Genomic DNA, 23,136 nt, shown 5'->3' on the forward strand with positions numbered 1-23,136 from the left:
GGTTTTCAAAGTCCAAGTGCCCAAATCTGATGACGTTTTCATTTTTATTTCGAATCACATTTTTTTTCAATGTTTGTTCTAACTAGCTATCATGGTTTGCTCTAATGTGGGTATAAATTTTGATTTGATTTGCTTCAAAATAAATTAGTCAAAGCTTAAAGGACAACCGACGTCTCCGGACAAGTTGTGTCCATAATTAATAAATATTAATAAATAATAAAATGGCTTCAAATGACTTCTACTGAGCGTATTTTACAAAGATTCCACCGCATATAGCTATATTTTACGTTCTAAGACTCGCGCTCAATATTCCGGAAGTCTTGTTTTTGACTTGGTGACGAGTCCGTACGTTACGTCACTGAAGGAACGCCCCTGACACATTGTAGCAGTCCTTCCATCACGTCAATGCATTTTGATGTACTTTGGTCTGAAAACGTCGTGTAGGACCACAAAGAGGCAGAAGAGGGCGACAAAGCTCCATATAAGGAATTAATCAGCCCGTTAATGTTACAGTACAATTAAAAAAAATGGCAAATCGATAGAAAGCTGAGAGGAAGTTGAGTAAAAAAATAAAATTAAAAAAACAGTAGAACAGTAGACAGTAGTAATAAACCAGTAGAAAAAAAAACGACGGACAAGCGACGTCAAACAATTCTGCATAAGTAAACCCCAATAAATTATTTTCGGCAGCAGCCCGACTAATCCGACTGGAAAGCTTGTAGATCAGGGGTGTCAAAGTCATTTTTTGCCGCGGGCCACATTGTAGTTATGGTTTCCTCTCGAGGGCCGTTATGAATTTGGGGAACCCATTAGAATGTTTAAATCCCTTCCAATATTACATATAGAGCACACAGCAAATTAATGAATAACTCGTTTTCAAATCTGAAGTCAAGAATAATGACTTTTATTGTGGTTGAAATCCAAAAATATGAAATTTTGGCTCAGATTTTAGCAATCATCATGGAATTTAACAAGTTTGATTTGCTTTCGCGGGCCGAAAAAAATGATGTGGCGGGCCGGATTTGGCCCGCGGGCCTTGACTTTGACACCTGTTTTATAGCATCTAAAATACCCAAAACACGCAGTATGATATTTTTAGTCAAATGCAAAACACCAATATCAAATTGTATGCATGTAAAACTAGGCATCTTATTTATTTACTTATTCATGTATGACTTTATTTATTAATATTTAATTAATTTATGTATGTATTTGTCTAGTTATTTATTTTAATTATGTTTATTTAATATATTTATTTACTAGCTTATGTATCTATTTATTTTTGTATTTATTTATTTTAATTCAAATATATTCCTTTTATTTGTTATTTTACTTATGTATCTATTTTAATTCAAAGGCATTTTTATTAATGTATTTATTCATTCATTATTTTAGCCCAGGGGTGTCAAAGTCATTTTTTGCCGCGGGCCACATTGTAGTTATGGTTTCCTCTTAAGGGCCGTTATGAATTTGGGGAACCCATTAGAATGTTTAAATCCCTTCAAATATTACATATAGAGCATACAGCAAATTAATGAATAACTCGTTTTCACATCTGAAGTCAAGAATAATGACTTTTATTGTGGTTGACGTCCAAAAATATGAAATTTTGGCTCAGATTTTAGCAATCATCATGGAATTTAACAAGTTTGATTTGCTTTCGCGGGCCGAAAAAAATGATGTGGCGGGCCGGATTTGGCCCGCGGGCCTTGACTTTGACACCTGTGTTGTAGAGTGACGCAGGGCAACAGAGTCCGGATAGGATCGCGCATGACTAAACTCATCTTTGTGCTTTCATGCGCGTATTTCTACTGGCCGCTTTCATCATGCAAATGTCAACCCGGTTTGCCAAATAGCAGGACGGGAGGATTTCTCATGCAAGACCAAAAGAACAAAGAACTTTGTCAAACGGTAACAATTTCAAAATAAAAGAAGTCGTGAGGAATGGAGAATTACAAATAAAAATTTAAAGGAATATGGGCTTTTTTTGTGTACTTTGCCCAAAATTAGCTCATTTAATTATTTATTTAAATTGTATTCAGATTACTTTAACCAAATAATTGAGAAATCATGTTCGCCAGCTGAAAAATTGTGAACATTTTTTGTTTAAAAAAAAAAAAAAAAACGTAAAAAAGAGGAAACTTCATGTTATTTATTACCAGTCGGATTTTGAAAATTGCCCACTAAACTACTCATAAAACAAAGAGAATAACACATTTTATATTTAACCAAACCACATTACCAAACTTTACCAAACAAAAGCCAGCTAGCAAACTCCCAAAAGACCATTTATTCCCCAAAATAAAACCAGAAAGCCACTGCAACCCTTTCAAAAATGAATATTTCAACACAAATAATACAGCTATGCACACTATATTCATTCTCACAAATATATATTCTTTATCCTCTTATGAAAAACAACTCATATCACTGCAGCTATTAGCCATTGTGTCCAATGCTTTTGTATCATACTGCCCCCTGGTGCCCAAAGCTTGCACACTTAAAGGAGACCTACAATGAATTATAATGCTCATAATAATAATAATAATACATTTCATTTATAATCGCCTTTCAAAACTCTCAATGACACTTTACAGTCACAGGATATTTTTTCTGCGGGTGAGCAGCGGCAGCCACACGCGCCAGCGTTCACTCAACCCAGAAGTAACATAGCAATTCTTATAATTCCATTTCAGTTATGTTAAAATAACAAACGGATGTATTCATAAAACACAAATGAGACCCCCAAAAGTATTTTTTTTAAACCCCCACAAGTCCCGGAAACCCTTCAACCGGGTACGCAGAGGCGCAATGTCACGAGGATTGCCCCAATAACTCACCTGCAGCGTCTCAATCTGCTTCCGGATGCTGTTGTTAGACGGCATCTGGAGCAGGTGAATGTGGGTGGAAGTTGGGGGTGGGGGGATAAAATGACAGCAGGCAAAGAATGAAGGTTGGTGAGGAAAGCAAGCACAGATAAATAAAACATGCGGGTTATTAACATAAAAATAAGAAGAAAACAAAACATGACATGCTAATACCGGATGCATGAAAAGCTTTGGGGCGTTAGCTTGTTTGCTGTTGTTTGTATTCTCATTCTCTTAAAGGATAACCGACGTCCATAATTTGTAAAATCACTTCAAATGACTTCTACTGGGCGCATTTTACAAAGATTCCACCGCATATAGCGATATTTTACGTTTTAAGACTCGCGCTGAATATTCAGGAAGTCTTGTTTTCGAGTTGAGGACGATGCCCTAAGTGACGTCACGGAGGGAACGCCCCTGACCGAGAAAGCGACACAATGCATTTTGGGTACTTTTTTTTGTCTGAAAAGATTGTGTCGATCGCGAAATAAGAAGGAACACTATATAAATAACGCGATGGTGATTGTTGTGTGTCGCAGCCAATTGCGGTAACACGCATAAAGAAGGTGTAAATTTACACACATTCCCAGCAGACAAAAATCAGCCCGTTTTCAACTGAGCTTGTGTGCCATCTTGTGCATTTTCTGGGAGCTACATATGAGTCCAGACGTCTCAAAATGATACGGAAGAACTTCTTTAATCGATTGTAAACATGTATGCTTTCCTCTTCAGAACTATTTGAATCATATTCAGAACTGGATGAGTAACCAGAAAGCATCTTCTCCGAATCTGAACTCTCTGAAGCCATTGTTTTGATTCTCGAGCAAGGCAAGACGTCTTGGCATGACGTCACGAACAAGGGGGCGGGACTTTCTGAATATTCCAAGCTCATTTTGTGGCAGTTTTGGGACACTTTAACTCATTTTTATTGGTGTTTTGCATTTAACTAAAAATATCAGCCTGCGTGTTTTGGGTATTTTAGATGCTATAAAACGTTTTTCTGATGCCAATTGGGAAACAAAAAAAGGGTGTCGGTTGTCCATTAAAAATGAGCTAAATAGAAAATTTGATCCATCCCAAAAAAATCTTGCTCACCAGGAATGCAGGAATCTGAAATTGTTAATGATTATCCCATTGATTATTGAAGATTAATTTGGCATTTAACAAAAAACATCCATGTGAAGTCCAGGTATTATTTTTGTCTGGTTGGGATCATCCACATTTGTGACTTTGAGTGTATGTGGTTTTAGAAGGTCAGTTCCGGTTCCTGGTGAGTGACATGGATGTCGGCGAATGAGACGGCAGCGTTTGCTGGCTGTCAAAGTCAAAATCAGAGTCAGCTTTATTGTCAAATATGCCAATATGCATGACATACAGCACAGATTAAATTACTGTCCTCTTGGACCCAGCGTGCAAGGCACTTATAATGACTTAACAAACATAATAAACACGAAAACGCCAATTTGCCAGGAGAGAGGATAGCCGCTGCGTGTTAACCCATATCACCGGTTGTGAGTAGCAATTTGTGACATGCGGTTAAAGTCAGATGAGCAGACAACGCAAGACAGAGCCGAGGTGATGTAAACAGACAAAGGGAGCGGAAATGACATGTACAGTGGAACACGCCAAAAGTTGACATAATAGTAAACCGGGTTCACATGCTAGTTGAAAATGTTAAATTGTTACTAAAATGCTGCTTGTTCATTAATTAATTTATTATTGTTCTTATTTTTTACATAACATCCATTTATGTGACGACTTAATATGGGAATTTTGTTTTTAAACACATATGAACAACCTGTGTTTTTGAACTTCTGAGGTTCCACTGTATATTAATATATATATACAGTAAAGTCTCGTTATATCGATATTCAAGGGAGTCCGAAAAAATATCGATATAACCGATAAAAGCATGGGATGCATGCAACGGACATGTGGCCAAATGGCGATCCCCGTTTTGGACAATTTGACACAAATGTTGAGTATGTGTCCCATAGAACAGGCTCATGCTGTGTTTCGAGCGATTTTGTTGAACTGTTATTAGATCGCATTGATGCGCTTTAAAGGACAACCGACACCTGCGGACAAGTTGCGTCCATAATTTGTAACATCACTTCAAATGACTTCTGAGCGTATTTTACAAAGATTCCACCGCATATAGCTATATTTTACGTTTTAAGACTAGCGCTGAATATTCAGGAAGTCTTGTTTTTGAGTTGGTGACGATTCCTGACGTGACGTCACGTCAGAAACGCCCCTGACCGAGACACACACACAATGCATTTTGGGTACTTTGTTTAGTCTGAAAACTACGTGTTGATGGCGAAATTAGAAGGAAAACACATAAATAACACGATGGTGAATCGTTGTGTGTTGCACCAACACTACTATTTGATACTAGTTGATACAAATTCCCAGCAGACAAATAAGCCTGTTTCCAACGGAGCTTGGGCGCCATCTTGTGCATTTTCTGGGATGCTACATTGGAGTCCTGACGGCTCGAATTGATACGGAAGGACTTCTTTAATCGATTGCAAACATGTATGCTTTCCTCTTCAGAACTATTTGAATCATATTCATAACTGGATGAGTAACAAGAAAGCATCTTCTCTGAATCTGAAGCCATTGTTTTGATTCTAAAGCAAGGCAAGACCTTCTGAAACTCGCCATCTCCGAGGTCATTTTGAAATAGTTTTGGGACACGGTAACTCATTTTTATTGGTGTTTTGCATTTGACTAAAAATATCAGCCTGCGTTTTTTGGGCATTTTAGATGCTATAAAATGTTTTTCTGATGTCACTTAGGAAACAAGAAATGGTGTCGGTTGTCCTTTTAAGGCTGCTGTTTTGGTTAGCGATAAGCTTTGAACAACAAAAACAAATAACTGAGATGCCACAGGGTTAAAAACAAATAGTCATAAGGGGGAAGGGGAAATCATTCATGTAATGACAACAACAATCATAACCCTAAAAATAATCCTAAATCCTGATCAGTCTGGGCACCCGAATAGACTTATTAAGATGAAGCCAACTACACAAAATCACGATGGTGGTTCACACCCCACATAAAAACCAACAAACAATCACAGCTACGATCAATCGATGTACGAGAAGAATCGAGAGCTATTGAGTTGGATCGTTTTGTTGATTAGAAAGTGATAAGGGGAAAAAAAAATCACTGATTTCTAAAGACGCATTCTTAGACCTGAGTATAAACAGCACTTGGAAATTGCACCTAAATGTTATTTTGGTGCAAAGTTGAAGAATTTTATCATAATGAATTTTTAAGTGGAGCACACATATCGTAACAATCGAGTCCAATTTCAAATCATTTTTACTCAGAAAGAACTGATTGTCAGATGTCTCCAAAAGATGAAGCAATTATCCAGTGGTCTGATGTGTGTGTGTGTCAACAATGTTTTTGTATCCTTTTCCCCAATTCCCTTGGAAAATAAAATGTGTTTCAAATAGCTCAGCGCAAAGCTATTTGAAGCATTCATATTTTTAAAATCAGTTGCGTGGTTTAAAATTGTTATGTGTGTAACCTATTTCAAGTCTCATAAGCCATTTAAATAGTTTGTCTGTTTAAGCTCAGTCGTACAAGAGTGGTCCATCGGTGAAAAGGTTTCTTCAGCTGTCATCTGTACTTCTTTGAAGATGTCGGATGTTTCGCTCCTCATCCGTCAGTAAACTAAAAATGTGCTGCTATATTAAGGATATACAGTAAAGTCTCGTTATATCGATATTCAAGGGAGTCCGAAAAAATATCGATATAACCGGGACTATCGATATATCCGACCCTGTTTGCATGTAATTTTCTCCGTGCGTGCATAGAAATAGCATCGATATAACCGGGACTATCGATATATCCGATATCGATATAACGAGACTTTACTGTATATTTATATATAGGGCCAGAGCTACCAGCAAAATTTTCGTTCGCTGACGAAGCTTTTCAGATGAGGAGCGAAACATCCTTCAAAGAAGTACAGATGACGGCTCAAGAAACCTTTTCATCCATTTCAATAGTGAATTTGTCCTGCATTGAAAAATGCATTCTTGTGGAAAATAAAACAAAATAAAATATCCGTATTGCCAGCCACCGTAATCAAGTGCTATTCCTGTCCAAATAAGTCGCTTGACATTGAGAGGGGGAAAGAACATGATGATCTTCAACAAACAAGGCACACCAGTCACAACCAATGCAGCTTTCTAATTCAATCGGCAGCAACAAGTTATTCATCACAACAATGAAAGCAAAATAGTCATACTGTTGCTTTTCTCTCACCAAAATACCAGCACGGGATTACGCAACTCCAGTCATGAGGATTCAAAAGTGAATTAAAGCATTGTGGAGCCCAAGCCGCGATCTCCATACAGCCTTTGTGCAACTCTGTACGGATGGATGGCAAATCCTCGGGGGTGTTTACCTTTAGGTGTGAGAGGCAGTTCTGCAGGAAGATATGCCAGTTGTTGAGGAAGAACTGTTTCTGACTGACGCACAGTAAGCAGGTCACCAAGGGATACAGGGCCTGGACAGACCAAAAAAAAAAAACAACAACAACACGTGTCTGTCAGAATCAACAATGCTTGCACCTTTGTTTACATTCGCGATAATAATAACAATGAACTACAGATATTATATCACATACAGTGATACCTCGGTTTACGAACCCCTTAGCTTACGAACTTTTTGGTTTACGAACGTTAAATTTATGCACATTTTATCTTGGCATACAAACTATTTTTCGGGATACACACGGAGCTGCCACAATGAGTGATGTGTCGTTCGCGAACAAGCCCATTCTCCTAACAAGAAAATGGCAGCCGAGTGTTTTGTTCCCCGAACTCAGTCTTCGGTTAAAGCCACGTGATTGGTCAAGAACGCAGCAGTGAGGGAAGGTGGTTTAAACATTTAAGAGACAGGCAGACGACAGTGAGAGAGTTTCAACTTTGATAGTTCAAAGGCAGAGTGTAGACTGCAAGGTTAAAATATCCCATCAATCAGCCTCCACAAACAACCCGTACAAGCCATGATGCAAATAGCTATCAACCCAGCTAAACAGAAAACAATTGATGAGGAACAAGGTAAAATTATAGCAGAGAAAGCACCTACAAGGGATCATTCCTCAAAATGGTGAAATAAGGTTACGTTCCTCATCAAGTGTTTAATGCTGAGGAACCCGGCCACTTCATTCCATCAAGCCATCAACGACCACCACACAGGTAAATAAAACGACTTTATTATACAGTACAGTTTATTTCTTTAATTATAATACCATGGCACACTTATTATACATAAAATAAGGTATATGTTGTGTAGTTTTAAGGCTTAGAAAATTAGAAAGTAGAAAATTATGTTTTATGGGGACCTGGGAACGGATTATTCTCATTTTAATGGTTTCCTATGGGAAATTAATTTTTGGGATCCACACTTTTCGCCTTACACACTTTGTCTGGGAACCAATTAAGTTCGTAAGCCAAAGTATCACTGTAATTTGGAGGAAATAAGGCATAGTATTAACCAAAGAGTGCTTCTTTCTGGAGCTAAGGTCAAAAGTGGTCTGGTATAGCTTCTCCACAAAGTTCTTCAGGCACGGCACGTTGACTTCATTTTTCACCGCCTGAGGACAAAGACAAAACAGATTACAGAGGTGGAGAATGGGCTCTAAATAACACTCCGAGACAGGCATTCGTATGAAGAGGCGAATTGGCTTCACTCACGGCAGCCACTGGGATGAGGATCTCCACAAAAAGACCAGCCAGCGCGTGTTTTATGTCCTTGTCTTTGACTTCCAGGAAGTATTGGGCACACTCCTGCAAAGACATGAGGTCACAGTTTTAAGGAAATAATTGGTTTGAACGTGCGGCATTCGGCCAATGAGAAAGCCCAATTTCCAACTTTCTTTCGTAAATTAGCTTATACTGAATATTATATTGAATATCAAGGATATGGCCTTGAAAAAATTATGAAAATAATAATCCATGAATGGGTAATTCACCTGCATGAACAGAAAGGACGCCTCGAAATCCTCCACGGGGTACATTTTAACCCGGAAGAACTTCATGCCCATGATGAGACTGATGATGCACTGTACGATGTAGGGACTCTGTTCTTTTTTCCGCAGCTCATCCAGTTCCGTGTTGAACTTTTTTGTCACTGCTAAAAACCTTATAAAGACATCATTAAAAAATGGTTAAAACATTATAAAATACTTGATTGATTTTGAGAGCAGGTTTGATTGTTTTGATTGATGGTAGCTTGATTTGCAATACTTTTTTTTGTTTTTAATAATAATACTATTAATACTACTACTACTACTACTACAATGACTACAACAAATACTACTCCTACTACTACTACCACCACAAATAATACTACTACTACCATAAATAATACTACTACCACAAATACTACTACTACTACTACCACAAATACTACTACTACTACCACAAATACTACTACTACTACCACAAATAATACTACTACGACAAATAATACGACTACTATTACTACAAATACTACTACCACGAATAATACTACTACTACCAAAAATACTACTACTACTACTACCAAAAATACTACTACTACTACTATTACGACTACTACAACAAATAATACGACTACTACCACAAATACTACTACTACTACCACAAATACTACTACTACTACTACCACTACTATCACAAATACTACTACTACCACAAATACTACTCCCACAAATACTGCTACTACTACGACTACAAATAATACTGCTACAACTACTATAAGTACTACTACTACTATTACTACAAATACTACTACTACTACAAATACTACTCCTACCACTACTATCAATACTACTACTACTACTAAAAATACTGTTACAACTACTATAAATACTACTATAACTACTACAAATACTACTACTAATAAAAATACTACTACTACTACAAATACTACTACGACCACTACAAATTAAAATTAATAATAATAATAATAATACTACTACTACTACTAATAACAACAACAACAACAACAATAATAATAATAATAATAATAATAATAATAATAATAAAGACTAACTTTGACTGTGTGAGAACTCCAATGACCTCTGCGTACAAATCTGCAATGATGTGCACGTTGCCTGTGTTGGGGCCACAGTATCTGCAATGAGATTAAAGTACAGTAAAGTCTCGTTATATCGATATTCAAGGGAGTCCGAGAAAATATCGATATAACCGGGACTATCGATATATCCGACCCTGTTTGCATGTAATTTTCTCCGTGCGTGCATAGAAATAGTATCGATATAACCGGGACTATCGATATATCCGATATCGATATAACGAGACTTTACTGTATCAAGTGATTTTCATCGATTGCACAATCCCCCCCCCAAAAAAATAAATAAATACATATATAAAGTATGTTTCTGCATCCTAGTAAGACCATAACTTATTATTTTGTCCGGTCTTTTTTTTTTGTCGTGAGTTGCAAGCAAAAAACGGAAGTAAATAGTGGTATGTGAGGCAGCAACGGACTTTTGACAGATGGTAAATAATTCTCCCCAAAACAAAACAGCCAGAAGTAAGCCTTTTTTTTTTTAAAGAATCATTTACTATCTGTCAAAAGTTGCCGCAACCATGGCTAGCGCTATTGACAGTATTCAAAGCATTAAACTTGAAACAATGTTGTGATTAGTGAAAGATTATTTTAGAGTCAAATCAAACAATTTTATTGATAAAGCACTTAAAAAAAACACATACAAGTGAAACAATGTGGCTTAGATGAATAAATATTGAACTCCGAACAATGACAAATACAGTAAAGTCTCGTTATATCGATATTCAAGGGAGTCCGAGAAAATATCGATATAACCGGGACTATCGATATATCCGACCCTGCGCGCATGTAATTTTCTCCGTGCGTGCATAGAAATAGTATCGATATAACCGGGACTATCGATATATCCGATATCGATATAACGAGACTTTACTGTAAAACAATGACCGTGAATCTAGTTGTTTACTTACCCCTCTTTGTGTTTAAAGTGCTTAAATGCCAAGTTTAGAACTTCATGTACTAAAGCGTCCGGCACTGGATGAAGAGGAATCTGTGACCAAAAAAAAAAAAAGAACAAATTACTCTTATTCGTCGTATTTTTTTTATTTTTTTTATCCTCACATTGCAACATTTCATGTCTTCAGGAGCAAAGCCATGGGCAAGTTGGAGCTGGTCTCCCAGGGGTACGGCTTTGGGAATGTTGCTTAAAAAAATTTGGATGTCTGCTTTGGCCACGCACCGAGGCTAGAAATGGTGGAAGTGTTGATTTACGAGGCCTCCCCTCTGTGGGTAAAGGCCTCAATCACAACAATACTGCACATTCCTTGAAACAATTAAGTTTTCATAAAAGGGAAAAGAAATTGTTCTTTGTATATGCTATTCTTTCACGAATCATGACGGATAATGCACATGGGGACACGACATGCTTTACAGTAGTCCTGTAAAGCACTAGTAACTAAAGACAGATACAGTGATACCTCAGTTTACGAACGCTTTAACTCATGAACTTTTCGCCGCATGAACATTAAATTCGCAAGAATATAGTCTTGGCTGGCGGACTAGTTTTCGGCGGACGAACCAAATCACACAGCGCCACGGTGGCAGGCGGAGTAATTTTCTTCTTTTGAGTGTGGACGTGGTTTGTTATCGAGTGGAGTACTTTTGCTATTATGGGACCGAAAACGACCCAAGCACAGGCTCGTGTTAAGCCGAAGAGGACACAAAAGAAAATTACGGTTGAGCAGAAGAAGGATATTATCGAAAAAACACAAACGAGGTGTGTGTTTTTGTGACTTAGCGTCCCGGTACGCTAAGTCGACCATTGCTATATGTGGCAAAGGGTATTTCTGTGTTGTCTAAGCAACGGTCTCGGGCAATAGAAGAGGTTGAAAAACTTTTGTAGATTAGGATTAATGAAAAGCAGCTAGCAGGGGGACAGTGTGAGTGAGGGTATAATCGCCAAAAAAGCACGGCAACTTCACTCGGATATCATCAAAAGGAAACCTGGAAGTTCGCCATCACAAAGGTAAATAAAACGACTTTATTATACAGTAGTTGATTTCTTTAATCACAATACAATAGAACATTTATTATACATAAAATAAGGTATATCTTGTGTAGTTTTAAGGCTTATTTAGTAGAAAAATATGTTTTGTAGGGACCTGGGAACGGATTATTGTCATTTCAATGGTTTCTTATGGGAAATAAATGTTTGGAAGACAAACTTTTTGCCTTTTTTGCCTTACACACACTTTCTGTAAATCAGTTTGTAAACTGAAGTATCACTAAAATCGATTACGGCAAACGAGTCACATTCCCGTAATCCTTAACGCTGTAATTTCAGAGTTGTTTGTGGCACTCTCAAAATGTCCTCCTCCACTCCAATTGAATTAGCATTATCATTAGCGGTAGCCACATTTCGGCTATCTGCGGTCATGTGATCACTAAAATGGAGGAGACTTGCTCAAGAAATGTGTCTATAATTTAGGAATAAAGCTTTTTTTTTATTAATTTAAGATAAAAAAATGATAGGAATTACGTTTGATATCATGGGGGAGATAATATGGCTGGATTTGAAAAGGTCATGTGATGCAAGGCATATTTTGGTGGCTGCAGGCAGTGAACGAGTTTCAACTAAGTACTTTTTCTACTCGTGGAAAACAAAGGAAAAATGCAAAGCGGCATTCAAAGCAGCTCACCCGTTTGAGAACTTCCACCGATACCAGGCAAAACATGAAATCTATGGCTAAATCCCTCCTCTCCAGAAGGTAGTCTTTATCTCGGTGCTGCTCATCTCTGAAAAACAAACACACAAAAAAACAACAAAGAAAGTCGTGAGAGGAGGGGAAAAAAAGTCATAAAATAAATATTTTAACATTGCATCTCACCCTTTGGACTTTGTGCTGGAACGAGGCCTGTATTCGTACGACTCGTCTTCGGTGCCGCTCTGCCGTCGGTACCAGTCGAACAGCGTACGCAGCAGGGAGGGCAAACAGTGTTCGGCTATGGAGCTCATAGAGCTTATTAACTAGAGAAAATCACAGCATGACAAAAAAAATAAATGTGTTTATAAACACAAATAATACATAGAGGTACATGGGTAAAGTCGTTAAGGTTGCACAACTGTCCATGTTTCTATGTTTCATAAATATACAGTAAAGTCTCGTTATATCGATATCGGATATATCGATAGTCCCGGTTATATCGATACTATTTCTATGCACGCACGGAGAAAATTACATGCAAACAGGGTCGGATATATCGATAGTCCCGGTTATATCGATATTTTTTCGGACTCCCTTGAATATCGATATAACGAGACTTTACTGTATAATGGAAGAAAAAAAATTAACTCATTCGTAGTAGTAGTAGTAGTATTTGTGGTGGTAGTAGTAGTAGTATTTGTGGTAGTGGTAGTCATAGTATTATTTGTGGTAGTAGTGGTAGTAGTATTAGTGTAGTAGTAGTATTTGTGGTAGTGGTAGTCATAGTATTATTTGTGGTAGTAGTGGTAGTAGTAGTATTTGTGGTAGTAGTAGTATTTGTAGTAGTAGTATTAGCATTAGTGTAGTAGTAGTATTTGTAGTAGTAGTAATATTTGTAGTAGTAGTATTTTTAGTAGTCGTAGTATTTGTGGTATTAGTAGTAGTAGTCGTAGTATTTGTGGTATTAGTAGTAGTATTTGTAGTAGTAGTATTTGTGGTGGTAGTAGTCGTAGTATTATTTGTGGTAGTAGTGGTAGTAGTATTAGTGTAGTAGTAGTATTTCTGGTAGTAGTAGGATTTGTAGTAGTAGTAGTAGTATTTGTAGTAGTAGTAGTATTGGTAGTAGTAGTATTTGTGGTAGTAGTATTTTTTAGTAGTCGTAGTATTTGTGGTATTAGTAGTAGTATTTGTAGTAGTAGTATTTGTGGTAGTAGTAATAGTATTATTTGTGGTAGTAGTGGCAGTAGTATTAGTGTAGTAGTAGTATTTGTGGTAGTAGTAGTAGTATTTGTAGTAGTAGTAGTAGTAGTAGTAGTATTAGTGTAGTAGTACTATTTGTGGTAGTAGTACTAGTATTTGTGGTGGTCGTAGTAGTAGTATTTGTGGTAGTAGTAGTAGTATTATTTGTGGTATTAGTCATAGTAGTAGTATTTGTTGTAGTAATTGTTGTAGTAGTGTTTTGCATTTGACTAAAAATATCAGTCTGCGTGTTTTGGGTATTTTAGATGCTATAAAACGTTTTTCTGATGTCAGTTAGGAAACAAAAGAATGGTGTCGGTTGTCCTTTAAAGGTCCTTGTAGGCTTCGCTGGTAGTACGAAAACTACCCAAATGTGTATTGGATGACAACAAACCCGCGACAGAACGATTCTGGACTCAAGCATGCATCGGTCAGCGGGCAAGCAGGGCGTCGTCCGTGGATGACTGCCAACTGAGTTATGCAAGCGGCACGCCCACTACTGCCCCTCGTGGCGCCAGGCAGTCACACACAAACAGACACACACACACACACACACACACACACACACGCAGCAGCGTCCAGTAGCAGATTTAGCTGTGAGGATGACACAGCGCATCCACGCGAGCTGACTTTCCCCCCTCAACCGTATATTCGCCTCATCGGCCTCGTGTTGTGAACAAAGAGCTCTGCAGCGGGCCCCCATTGTACACATGATGGCTTGCTGAATGGGCCATTGATTGGCCACAACTGAGGACGGGGGTGGGGGGGGGGGGGTTCAAATACTGCGCACAAGTGCAGTATGGAACTTGGCAATGAGGTTCTGCCCATTTTACACTGCCGCACTGACCTGGTCAAACTGTGCATCCTCCCCTCTCTGGAGGGACCGGGAAAGAGGTTTCTCCTGCGGGGAGGAAAGGATTTCAATATTAAGAGAGTGATGCAATTACTTTCGATCACAGTGTTTATGGATACAGTGATACCTTGGCTTACAAATTTAATTGGTTCGCAGAGAGAGTGTGTAAGGCGAAATGTGTGTGTCTCAAAAATTAATTTCCCATAGGAAAACATTAAAATGAGAATAATCCGTTCCCAGGTCCCCATAAAACATAATTTTCTACTTTCTAATTTTCTAAGCCTTAAAACTACACAAAATATAACTTATTGTATGTATCATAAATGTGCTATGGTATTATAATTAGAAATAAACTGTACTGTATAATAAAGTCATTTTATTTACCTTTGTGATGGTCGTTGATGGCCTGATGGAATGGAGTGCCCGGTTTCATCACCATTAAACACTTGATGAGGAACATAGCCTTCTTTCTTTCTAATTTTACCTTGTTCCTCATCAATTGTGTTCTGTTTAGCTGGATTGAAAGCTTTTGTTCATCAAGTGTACAGATGGCTTGTGCGGGATATTTGATGGGAATTTTAACCTTGCAGTCGACACTCTGCTTTTGAACTATCAAAGTTGAAACGAGTACAAATGTCACTGTTTTCTATCCATTTTGTCACTCTCTCTCTGTCGTCTGCCTGTCTCTTTAATGTTTAAACCACATTCCCTCACTGCTGCGTTCTTGACCAATCGCGTGGCTTTAACCGAAGACTGGGGGCGGGGACCAAAACAAGCAAGCTGCTATTGTCTTGTTAGGAAAACGGGCTAGTTCGCGAACGACACATCACTCATTGTGGCAGCTCCGTGTGTATCCCGAAAAATAGTTTGTATGCCAAGGTAAAATTTTCATAAATAAAATACAGTGAGACCTCAACTTACGAACTTAATTGGTTCCCAGACAGAGTGTGTAAGGTGAGAAGTGTGTATCTCCAAAAAAAAATTCCCATAGGAAACCATTAAAATGGGAATAATCCGTACCCGGGTTTCCATAAAATATACTTTTCAACTAAATAAGCCTTAAAACTACACACAACATACCTTATTCTATGTATAATAAATGTGCTATTGTATTGTAATGAAAGAAATGGTCGTTGATGGCTTATGGAAGGAGAGTCACCTTCCATAAGGACTGTTGGTAACTTAACCACTGGTGCTGTTTGGTCGTGTGCTTCCGCCGAAGATCACTCCGCCAGCCGTGGTGGGTGTGTATCATAAAAATAGTGCTTATTATAAGGTTTAATTTTCATAAATTTGACGTTTGTAAGATGAAAAGTTTGTAAGATAAGGTGTTTGTAAGTTGAGGTCTCACTGTAGTCATAAACCAAAAAAGTTCGTAAACCAAAGGGTTCGTAAACCGAGGGATCACTGTAAAGTGATTTATTTGCTAGCACTTTGTTGACATTTGCAGGTAATTTGCAAAGAATCTCATTATGCCTTTATTATTCATCTATAAAATGTGTTATTTCGACGCACTATAAACCGGTTGTGCTCATACTGTGCAACGAAGGACAACCAGTGCAGTGTGTCAAAGCATTTATTGGCACGCATAAAGCTAGCGAGCTTCCACCGACTTTTCTGAGGTCGTTAAAAGGCCACTAACCAGCGGTTCGGCCATCACCATCTCGATCTTCTTCTCGGCCAGCACGGCGAATTCGGCGAAGAGGCTTTTGATGACAAACTCCCCGGGCTTGAGCTCGGGGTCGATGGAGATGGTGGACATGGCCGCGAGGTTGTGTTTTTCCCACAGGAGGGGAGTCGCCGAGACTGGGGCGCGCCTTCTACTCACGCTGTTGCTGCTGACCGGCGCGGAAGCTGTGGGTGGAGTGGGGGAAAGGCACAGGTCAGGGGGTCAGGGAAAGATGGAGTATGCAAAATAAAAATATTGAGGGAAAAAAATAGGGAAAATTATAGACAGAGACATTTGTGGCATGAGGCTAGTAGTGTATAAAAACAATTATTTAAAAAAATGAATACTTGGTTTAATTGGAGTGTTGTCGAGATCTGTTTTTAATCATTTTTGCCGGTTTTTACTCCATATTTTTACAAGATATTATTATTATTATTATTATTATTATTATTATTATTATTACGTGCGGATCAAACCTGTGAAGATGGAGGACAATGATTCGCAGTGGCGATCCCTTGAAGGGAAAAGCTTAAAGGAAAAGAAGAAAACTATTACGTATTTTATGTATTTATTTATTTGTGTATTAATTAATTTATTTATTTGCTAGTGTACAAAAACAAAAAATGAAGACATGGTTTAATTAAAGCAGGGGTGTCAAAGTCATTTTTTTGCCGCGGGCCACATTGTAGTTATGGTTTCCTCTCGAGGGCCGTTATGAATTTGGGGAACCCATTAGAATGTTTAAATCCCTTCAAATATTACATGTAGAGCACACAGCAAATTAATGAATAACTCGTTTTCAAATCTGAAGTCAAGAATAATGACTTTTATTGTGGTTGACATCCAAAAATATGAAATTTTGGCTCAGATTTTAGCAATCATCATGGAATTTAACAAGTTTGATTTGCTTTCGCGGGCCGAAAAAAATGATGTGGCGGGCCGGATTTGGCCCGCGGGCCTTGACTTTGACACCTGTGAATTAGTGTTGTTTAGATCTGTTTATTAATGATTTCTGCCAGGTTTTACTCCATATTTTTATAATTTCTTCTTCTTATTATTATTATATATTTTATTTATGTATTTTTTATATATCTATTTATTTAGTATATACATAAAAATATTTTAAAAACAAATACATGGTCTAATTGGAGTGTTGTCTAGTTTTTAATCATGTTTGCCAGTTTTTAACTCCATATTTTTACAATGGATTATTTTGACTATTACATATTTTATTATTTATGTATGTATGTATTTATTTGTGTATTTATGTATCTGTTTATTTAATCACATTATAAACCTTTAGGTAACCATCCAATGAAATGAAATCCGACGGTCATGAATTGCTGACGAGAGCCAACGCATGCAACACGACCACAGAGAGAAGAGCAATGGCGCCCGTTCACTTTTCAAGAATGGTTTTTCTAGTGAAACACGCCACGAACACTCCGTGAAACGCAATGCCACGCAGCCAACTCACGGTCAAGACTTCGAATGGTGCATGTGAGAATTTATGTGAGGGCTGTGGTACGCAATGGCCGTGACTGTGACCAAGTGAGTTGCCGTGGGGCAACAAATGCTTCTTTAACTCATCTTGGCGTAGAATAACATGAATGATTAATAATACAACTAAACTAACACAATGAGCTATTTATGTATTTATTTATTTATTTATGTCTGTGTAAGCTCTCAGTCGTACAGGAGTGGTCCATCGATGAAAAGGTTTCTTCAGCCGTCATCTGTACTTCCTTGAAGGTGTGTGACGTTTCGCTTCTTATCCAAGAAACTTCGTCAGCAAACTAAAGTCTTACTGGTAGTTTCGGCCCTAGATATATATATACAGTAAAGTCTCGTTATATCGATATTCAAGGGAGTCCGAAAAAATATCGATATAACCGGGACTATCGATATATCCGACCCTGTTTGCATGTAATTTTCTCCGTGCGTGCATAGAAATAGTATCGATATAACCGGGACTATCGATATATCCGATATCGATATAACGAGACTTTACTGTATATACAGTAAAGTCTCGTTATATCGATATTCAAGGGAGTCCGAAAAAATATCGATATAACCGGGACTATCGATATATCCGACCCTGTTTGCATGTAATTTTCTCCGTGCGTGCAAAGAAATAGTATCGATATAACCGGGACTATCGATATATCCGATATCGATATAACGAGACTTTACTGTATATATATTGTACTGACTAAAGACTGATTGCCCCACTTCCACTGGTATCAACTCATCAGTATTACTAATCCTATGTTGCCTAAGCAGGCAACATAGGATTTATTCATAGCATTTTTTTTTTTTTTTGTTCTTTTGACTTCAAGATGGCGCCGCGAGAGTGGCTGCCTTTCCAGCAGCTCATGTATTTTGTTTTTCTACTTTCATTCCTTTGATCACTTTGCTGCTGTGAAATGTAAATTTCTCCACTGTGAGACTAATAAAGGCATATCCAATCCAATCCAATCCAATCCAGGCTATTGTATGAACAATCCAAATTGAACCTCACCCCACAATATCGGTTTAATGAAGGATTTAGCTGTTTTATGAAAAATCGCTTCTTTTACTCCCATTTCAAGCCATCTATGTTCTTTCGCTAAGATTTTAACCTCATTGTCGTCAAATGAGTGGTTGCTAGCTTTTAGGTGCATATGTACTGCCGATTGAGTACCACCAGTAACACTTTAGTTTGTTGACGAAGTTTCTTGGATAAGAAGCGAAACGTCCGACACCTTCAAAGAAGTACAGATGACGGCTGAAGAAACCTTTTCATCGATTTACAGTAAAGTCTCGTTATATCGATATCGGATATATCGATAGTCCCGGTTATATCGATACTATTTCTATGCACGCACGGAGAAAATTACATGCAAACAGGGTCGGATATATCGATAGTCCCGGTTATATCGATATTTTTTCGAACTCCCTTGAATATCGATATAACGAGACTCTACTGTATTTATTTATTTATTTATTTATTTTGGGGGAAATTGTACGTTTTATTTATTTGCATATATGCAAATAAGTGTTTAGGCAAAATAGATGGACTTTTCATAACCCGGTGTCGGAGTGTCCGAAATCTACGAGCAAGTTACATGAAAACACTTTGTTTTCCCTCTACCAAACACACCTTGTTGCTCAAGGCAAACTATGCACACAAGCTCTGCTATTCACTTAGGAAACGATTACACAACTGGAGTGACTCCACCTTGTCACAGTTAAAAATTGGAGACAAAAAAAAATATTAAATAAAAAAAAAAAACCAACTCCCAGAGGCCTGCTCACTTCCACTGTCAGGACAACCAGCAACAACAGCGCAATCACACATAGGGCTGGAATGCAGAGCTGAGAGTCATCCCCCCCCTGCACCCTTTTTTTTTTAACCAGACAAAAGACCTGCTCCTGATGTTTATGTGGCACAATAGTGCCAAATGTGTTAGTGTGTCCCAACACGCTCTGGCTGTGATGAGTTAAGACTGCTGTGAAATGTAAATTTCACCACTGCGAGACTAATAAAGGCAAATCCAATCCATTTCAATAAATCCAACGATAACAGATAATCCAGGATATATATATATATTGCTATCTATTAGCTATATGGCTAGCTACCTAGCTATTTGAGTCAGGAAACGTATTAGCTATCTGGCTGGCTCGCTATTTATTAGCTGTCTAGCTATCTATTAGCTAGCTTTCTATCCTTTTGAGTTATTCCGGGTTTATTTATGTATGTATGTATTTATTTGTGTATTTGCTGCTGGCGCGTGTGGCTGCCGCTGCTCACCCACAGAAAACTCCTGTGACTGTAAAGTGACCTTGAGAGTTTTGAAAGGCGCTTATAAATGATATATATATATATATATATATATATCATTTATATATATATATATATCATTTATATATATATCATTTATATATATATATATATATAGTTTTTTTTGGGGGGTGGGGGGTTTGTTGGTTGATGAGTAACTAGTAAATACACAAATACTGTCAGTCCGGGATGAAAGAATATACAGTATAATAATAATAATAATAATAATAATAATAATAATAATAATAATAATAATAAATTTCATTTCTAAGCGCCTTTCAAAACTCTCAAGGTCACTTTACAGTAACAGAATAAGTTTTTCCGTGGGTGAGCAGTGGCAGCCACACGCGCCAGCGTTCACACAACCCGAAATTAACTCAAATAACTAACGGTAAATTACAGTTGTATTTATTTATTGATGTATTTATTTATGTATTTATTTATGTATTTATGTATGTGTTTATGTATTTATGTATGTATTTATTTATGTAATTATTTATGTACTTATTTATGTACTTATTTATGTACTTATTTATGTACTTATTTACGTACTTATTTGTGTATTTATTTGTATATTTATTTGTGTATTTATGTGTGTATTTATATGTGCATTTATCTGTGCATTTATTTGTGTATTTATTCATGTGTTTATCTATCAATCTATTTATTTTTATCAGAGAGAGTATAACAAGAAGGTGCTGCGTTTGCCTTTTTGATTTGATGATGTGCCCTCGTTTGTTTTGGGAGGCCCAAAGAGGAACTTGGCAAGCTGAGTAGGGGACACGGTGGGTGCAGCGTGAAAGAGTGTCGAGTGGAGAATGGCCTGCTTGTTGCACTATTGATCGCAATGCAGTTTTGTTTGGGAGTTATACAGGTATGAACGAACGTCCATGGCAACGACCCTTCACTTGCGAATATCGGCGTGGCGGGGAATGTAACGTAGAGAGGTGCAACCTATAGCCGTATTTAAACAACCTCTCCGTAGGATATTTTGATTGAGCCAAAGTCATCATAAATGTTGTTTTTAAAGCATCAGAATTCACACCGTTGCTCATAGCAGCTTTGTAGGTTTATGAAAAAAAAAGGACGATCCACGTTTCACTTCCCAAAAACGTGATAGCCGCTGTTACAAATTGTTGAAGACCAACATTGATGTTACGCAGTACAAAAATGACAACGTACTACCGCCGTTATAGTAACCTAAAAATATGATGACAAACTACTGGGACTGAGGTTGCTCTGAGGCTGTAGATGTTGCACTTTGTTAGAAAGAAAATACGTGAGACTTTTTCTTTCATTGTTTTTAGGTTATTGTTGAACTTCAGCCGATTGGCTAGCGAACAGTATTAGCTTGACCTCGATCGACTCTCGCGATAATTCGGCCTGGATGGCACTCCTCACATCAGTCGCAACCATAAGCGTTTTCGAAAACGGAGTAAAGGAGAATTAAGCTTCATTTGAAATGTTATACTAAGTTAGGGGCAGCCATTTTGCCTCTGCTTGTACTTAGAGGCGGCCATTTTGCCACAGGCGGTCGACTGAATATGACAACACAGGGAAAATTTCCCCATTGCGGGACTATTAAAGTAAATAGAAATTAGATATATGCTGTTGTTAAAGTATTGTATTTGTATTGTATAAATAGCTAGTTAGCTAGCTATCTAGCTAGCTATCGATTTATTTTTTTTCTATTGAATGTTCTCCCGTTTATGACAAAATAGCAGATGGCGAATATTTTAGGTCGGACCACCCTGGACCACCATTAGATTAGATTGCAGTCGAAACACTTATCCTGTGACTGTAAATTGAGTTTTCATAGGCGTTTATAAATGACATGTATTATTATTAGTAGTATTATTAGTATTATTATTATTATCATTTGCTAGCTATTTGCTATGTATTAGCTCGGACTGGCTAGCTAGCTATCTGGCTATCTAGCTAGCGATCTATTCTCTATCTAGCTGGCTGGCTATCTAGCTAGGTATCTGTTGGCTAACGATTGCCTAGCTAGCAAGCTTTCTATCTATTTGAGTTACTTCCGGGTTGAGTGAATGCTGGCGCGGGTGGTTGCCGCTGCACAACCGCAGAAAAACTTATCCTGTGACTGTAAAGTGACCTTGAGAGATTTGGAAGGCGCTTATAAATGAAATTATTATTATTATTATTATATTAATATTATGAAGGCTTTCTGATTGTGATTCTAAAGGCTCAGCTTGCGAAAGTCACATGACCAACCCCAGAAAGGTGGTATTGTGATATCATTTTTGGTTGACAATAAGTAACAAAATGGTTTCACTTTGATCTGAAGAAAATTTTCGCCGTTTCATTCATACTACTCAATTTTTTGACACAACTTCCCCTTTAAATGTCGTTCCAGACAAGACAAAAGATCATCAGTTTCTTGTTTTTGCATTATACAGTAAAGTCTCGTTATATCGATATCGGATATATCGATAGTCCCGGTTATATCGATACTATTTCTATGCACGCACGGAGAAAATTACATGCAAACAGGGTCGGATATATCGATAGTCCCGGTTATATCGATATTTTTTCGGACTCCCTTGAATATCGATATAACGAGACTTTACTGTATTCCCATCACTGTACCAAATGTGACTCAAACCGTGACCTTAAAACCAAGGTGAGCACTCGGCAACACATGAATGGCTCTGTGTTGAGTTATTTCAAGGGAGACAGTAAATTTACACCGTTATACAAGCTAACTACTTTACATTCTGTTATTTCTCCAGCGTCATTCCATGAAATGATTCAATCAAATGTTTACAAGAATGTAAATGGTGGCGAATTTGAAATGCCGTCCCAAGATATGAACGGATGTCGTCGAATCGGGTTTCAACGTTAGGCCTGTGCTTCCTCATGGCCAATCGTTGGGTGGGGTAAATCTATACTATACTGTAGCTGCATGTTAATTA

General features: G+C 37.7%; 1 protein-coding gene across 15 annotated transcripts in view; it reads right to left on the minus strand.

Moving 5' to 3' along the window:
* Positions 1-23,136, minus strand: part of fryl (FRY like transcription coactivator) — a 121,231-nt gene that overhangs the window by 66,078 nt on the left and 32,017 nt on the right. For 13 of the 15 annotated variants that reach the window (XR_016115617.1, XR_016115616.1, XR_016115619.1 and 10 more), the window contains 11 exons: positions 16,351-16,562; positions 14,703-14,756; positions 12,800-12,939; positions 12,611-12,707; positions 10,883-10,962; positions 9,933-10,013; positions 8,869-9,037; positions 8,591-8,683; positions 8,392-8,490; positions 7,297-7,398; positions 2,841-2,885 (listed from right to left, as the gene is read on the minus strand). Coding sequence is in view for 12 of the 15 variants with exons in the window: in XM_089001441.1 (XP_088857567.1) it covers positions 2,841-2,885; positions 7,297-7,398; positions 8,392-8,490; positions 8,591-8,683; positions 8,869-9,037; positions 9,933-10,013; positions 10,883-10,962; positions 12,611-12,707; positions 12,800-12,939; positions 14,703-14,756; positions 16,351-16,562 (1,172 nt within the window). In the remaining 3 variants the exon portion in view is untranslated. The remainder of the gene's footprint in view (positions 1-2,840; positions 2,886-7,296; positions 7,399-8,391; positions 8,491-8,590; positions 8,684-8,868; positions 9,038-9,932; positions 10,014-10,882; positions 10,963-12,610; positions 12,708-12,799; positions 12,940-14,702; positions 14,757-16,350; positions 16,563-23,136) is intronic. The other 2 variants (XM_089001437.1, XM_089001445.1) reach the window with 1 other exon arrangement.

This window comes from Hippocampus bargibanti, linkage group LG07 (assembly GCF_051943395.1).
Source record: "Hippocampus bargibanti isolate YZ-2025 linkage group LG07, ASM5194339v1, whole genome shotgun sequence".
NCBI lineage: Eukaryota > Metazoa > Chordata > Actinopteri > Syngnathiformes > Syngnathidae > Hippocampus > Hippocampus bargibanti.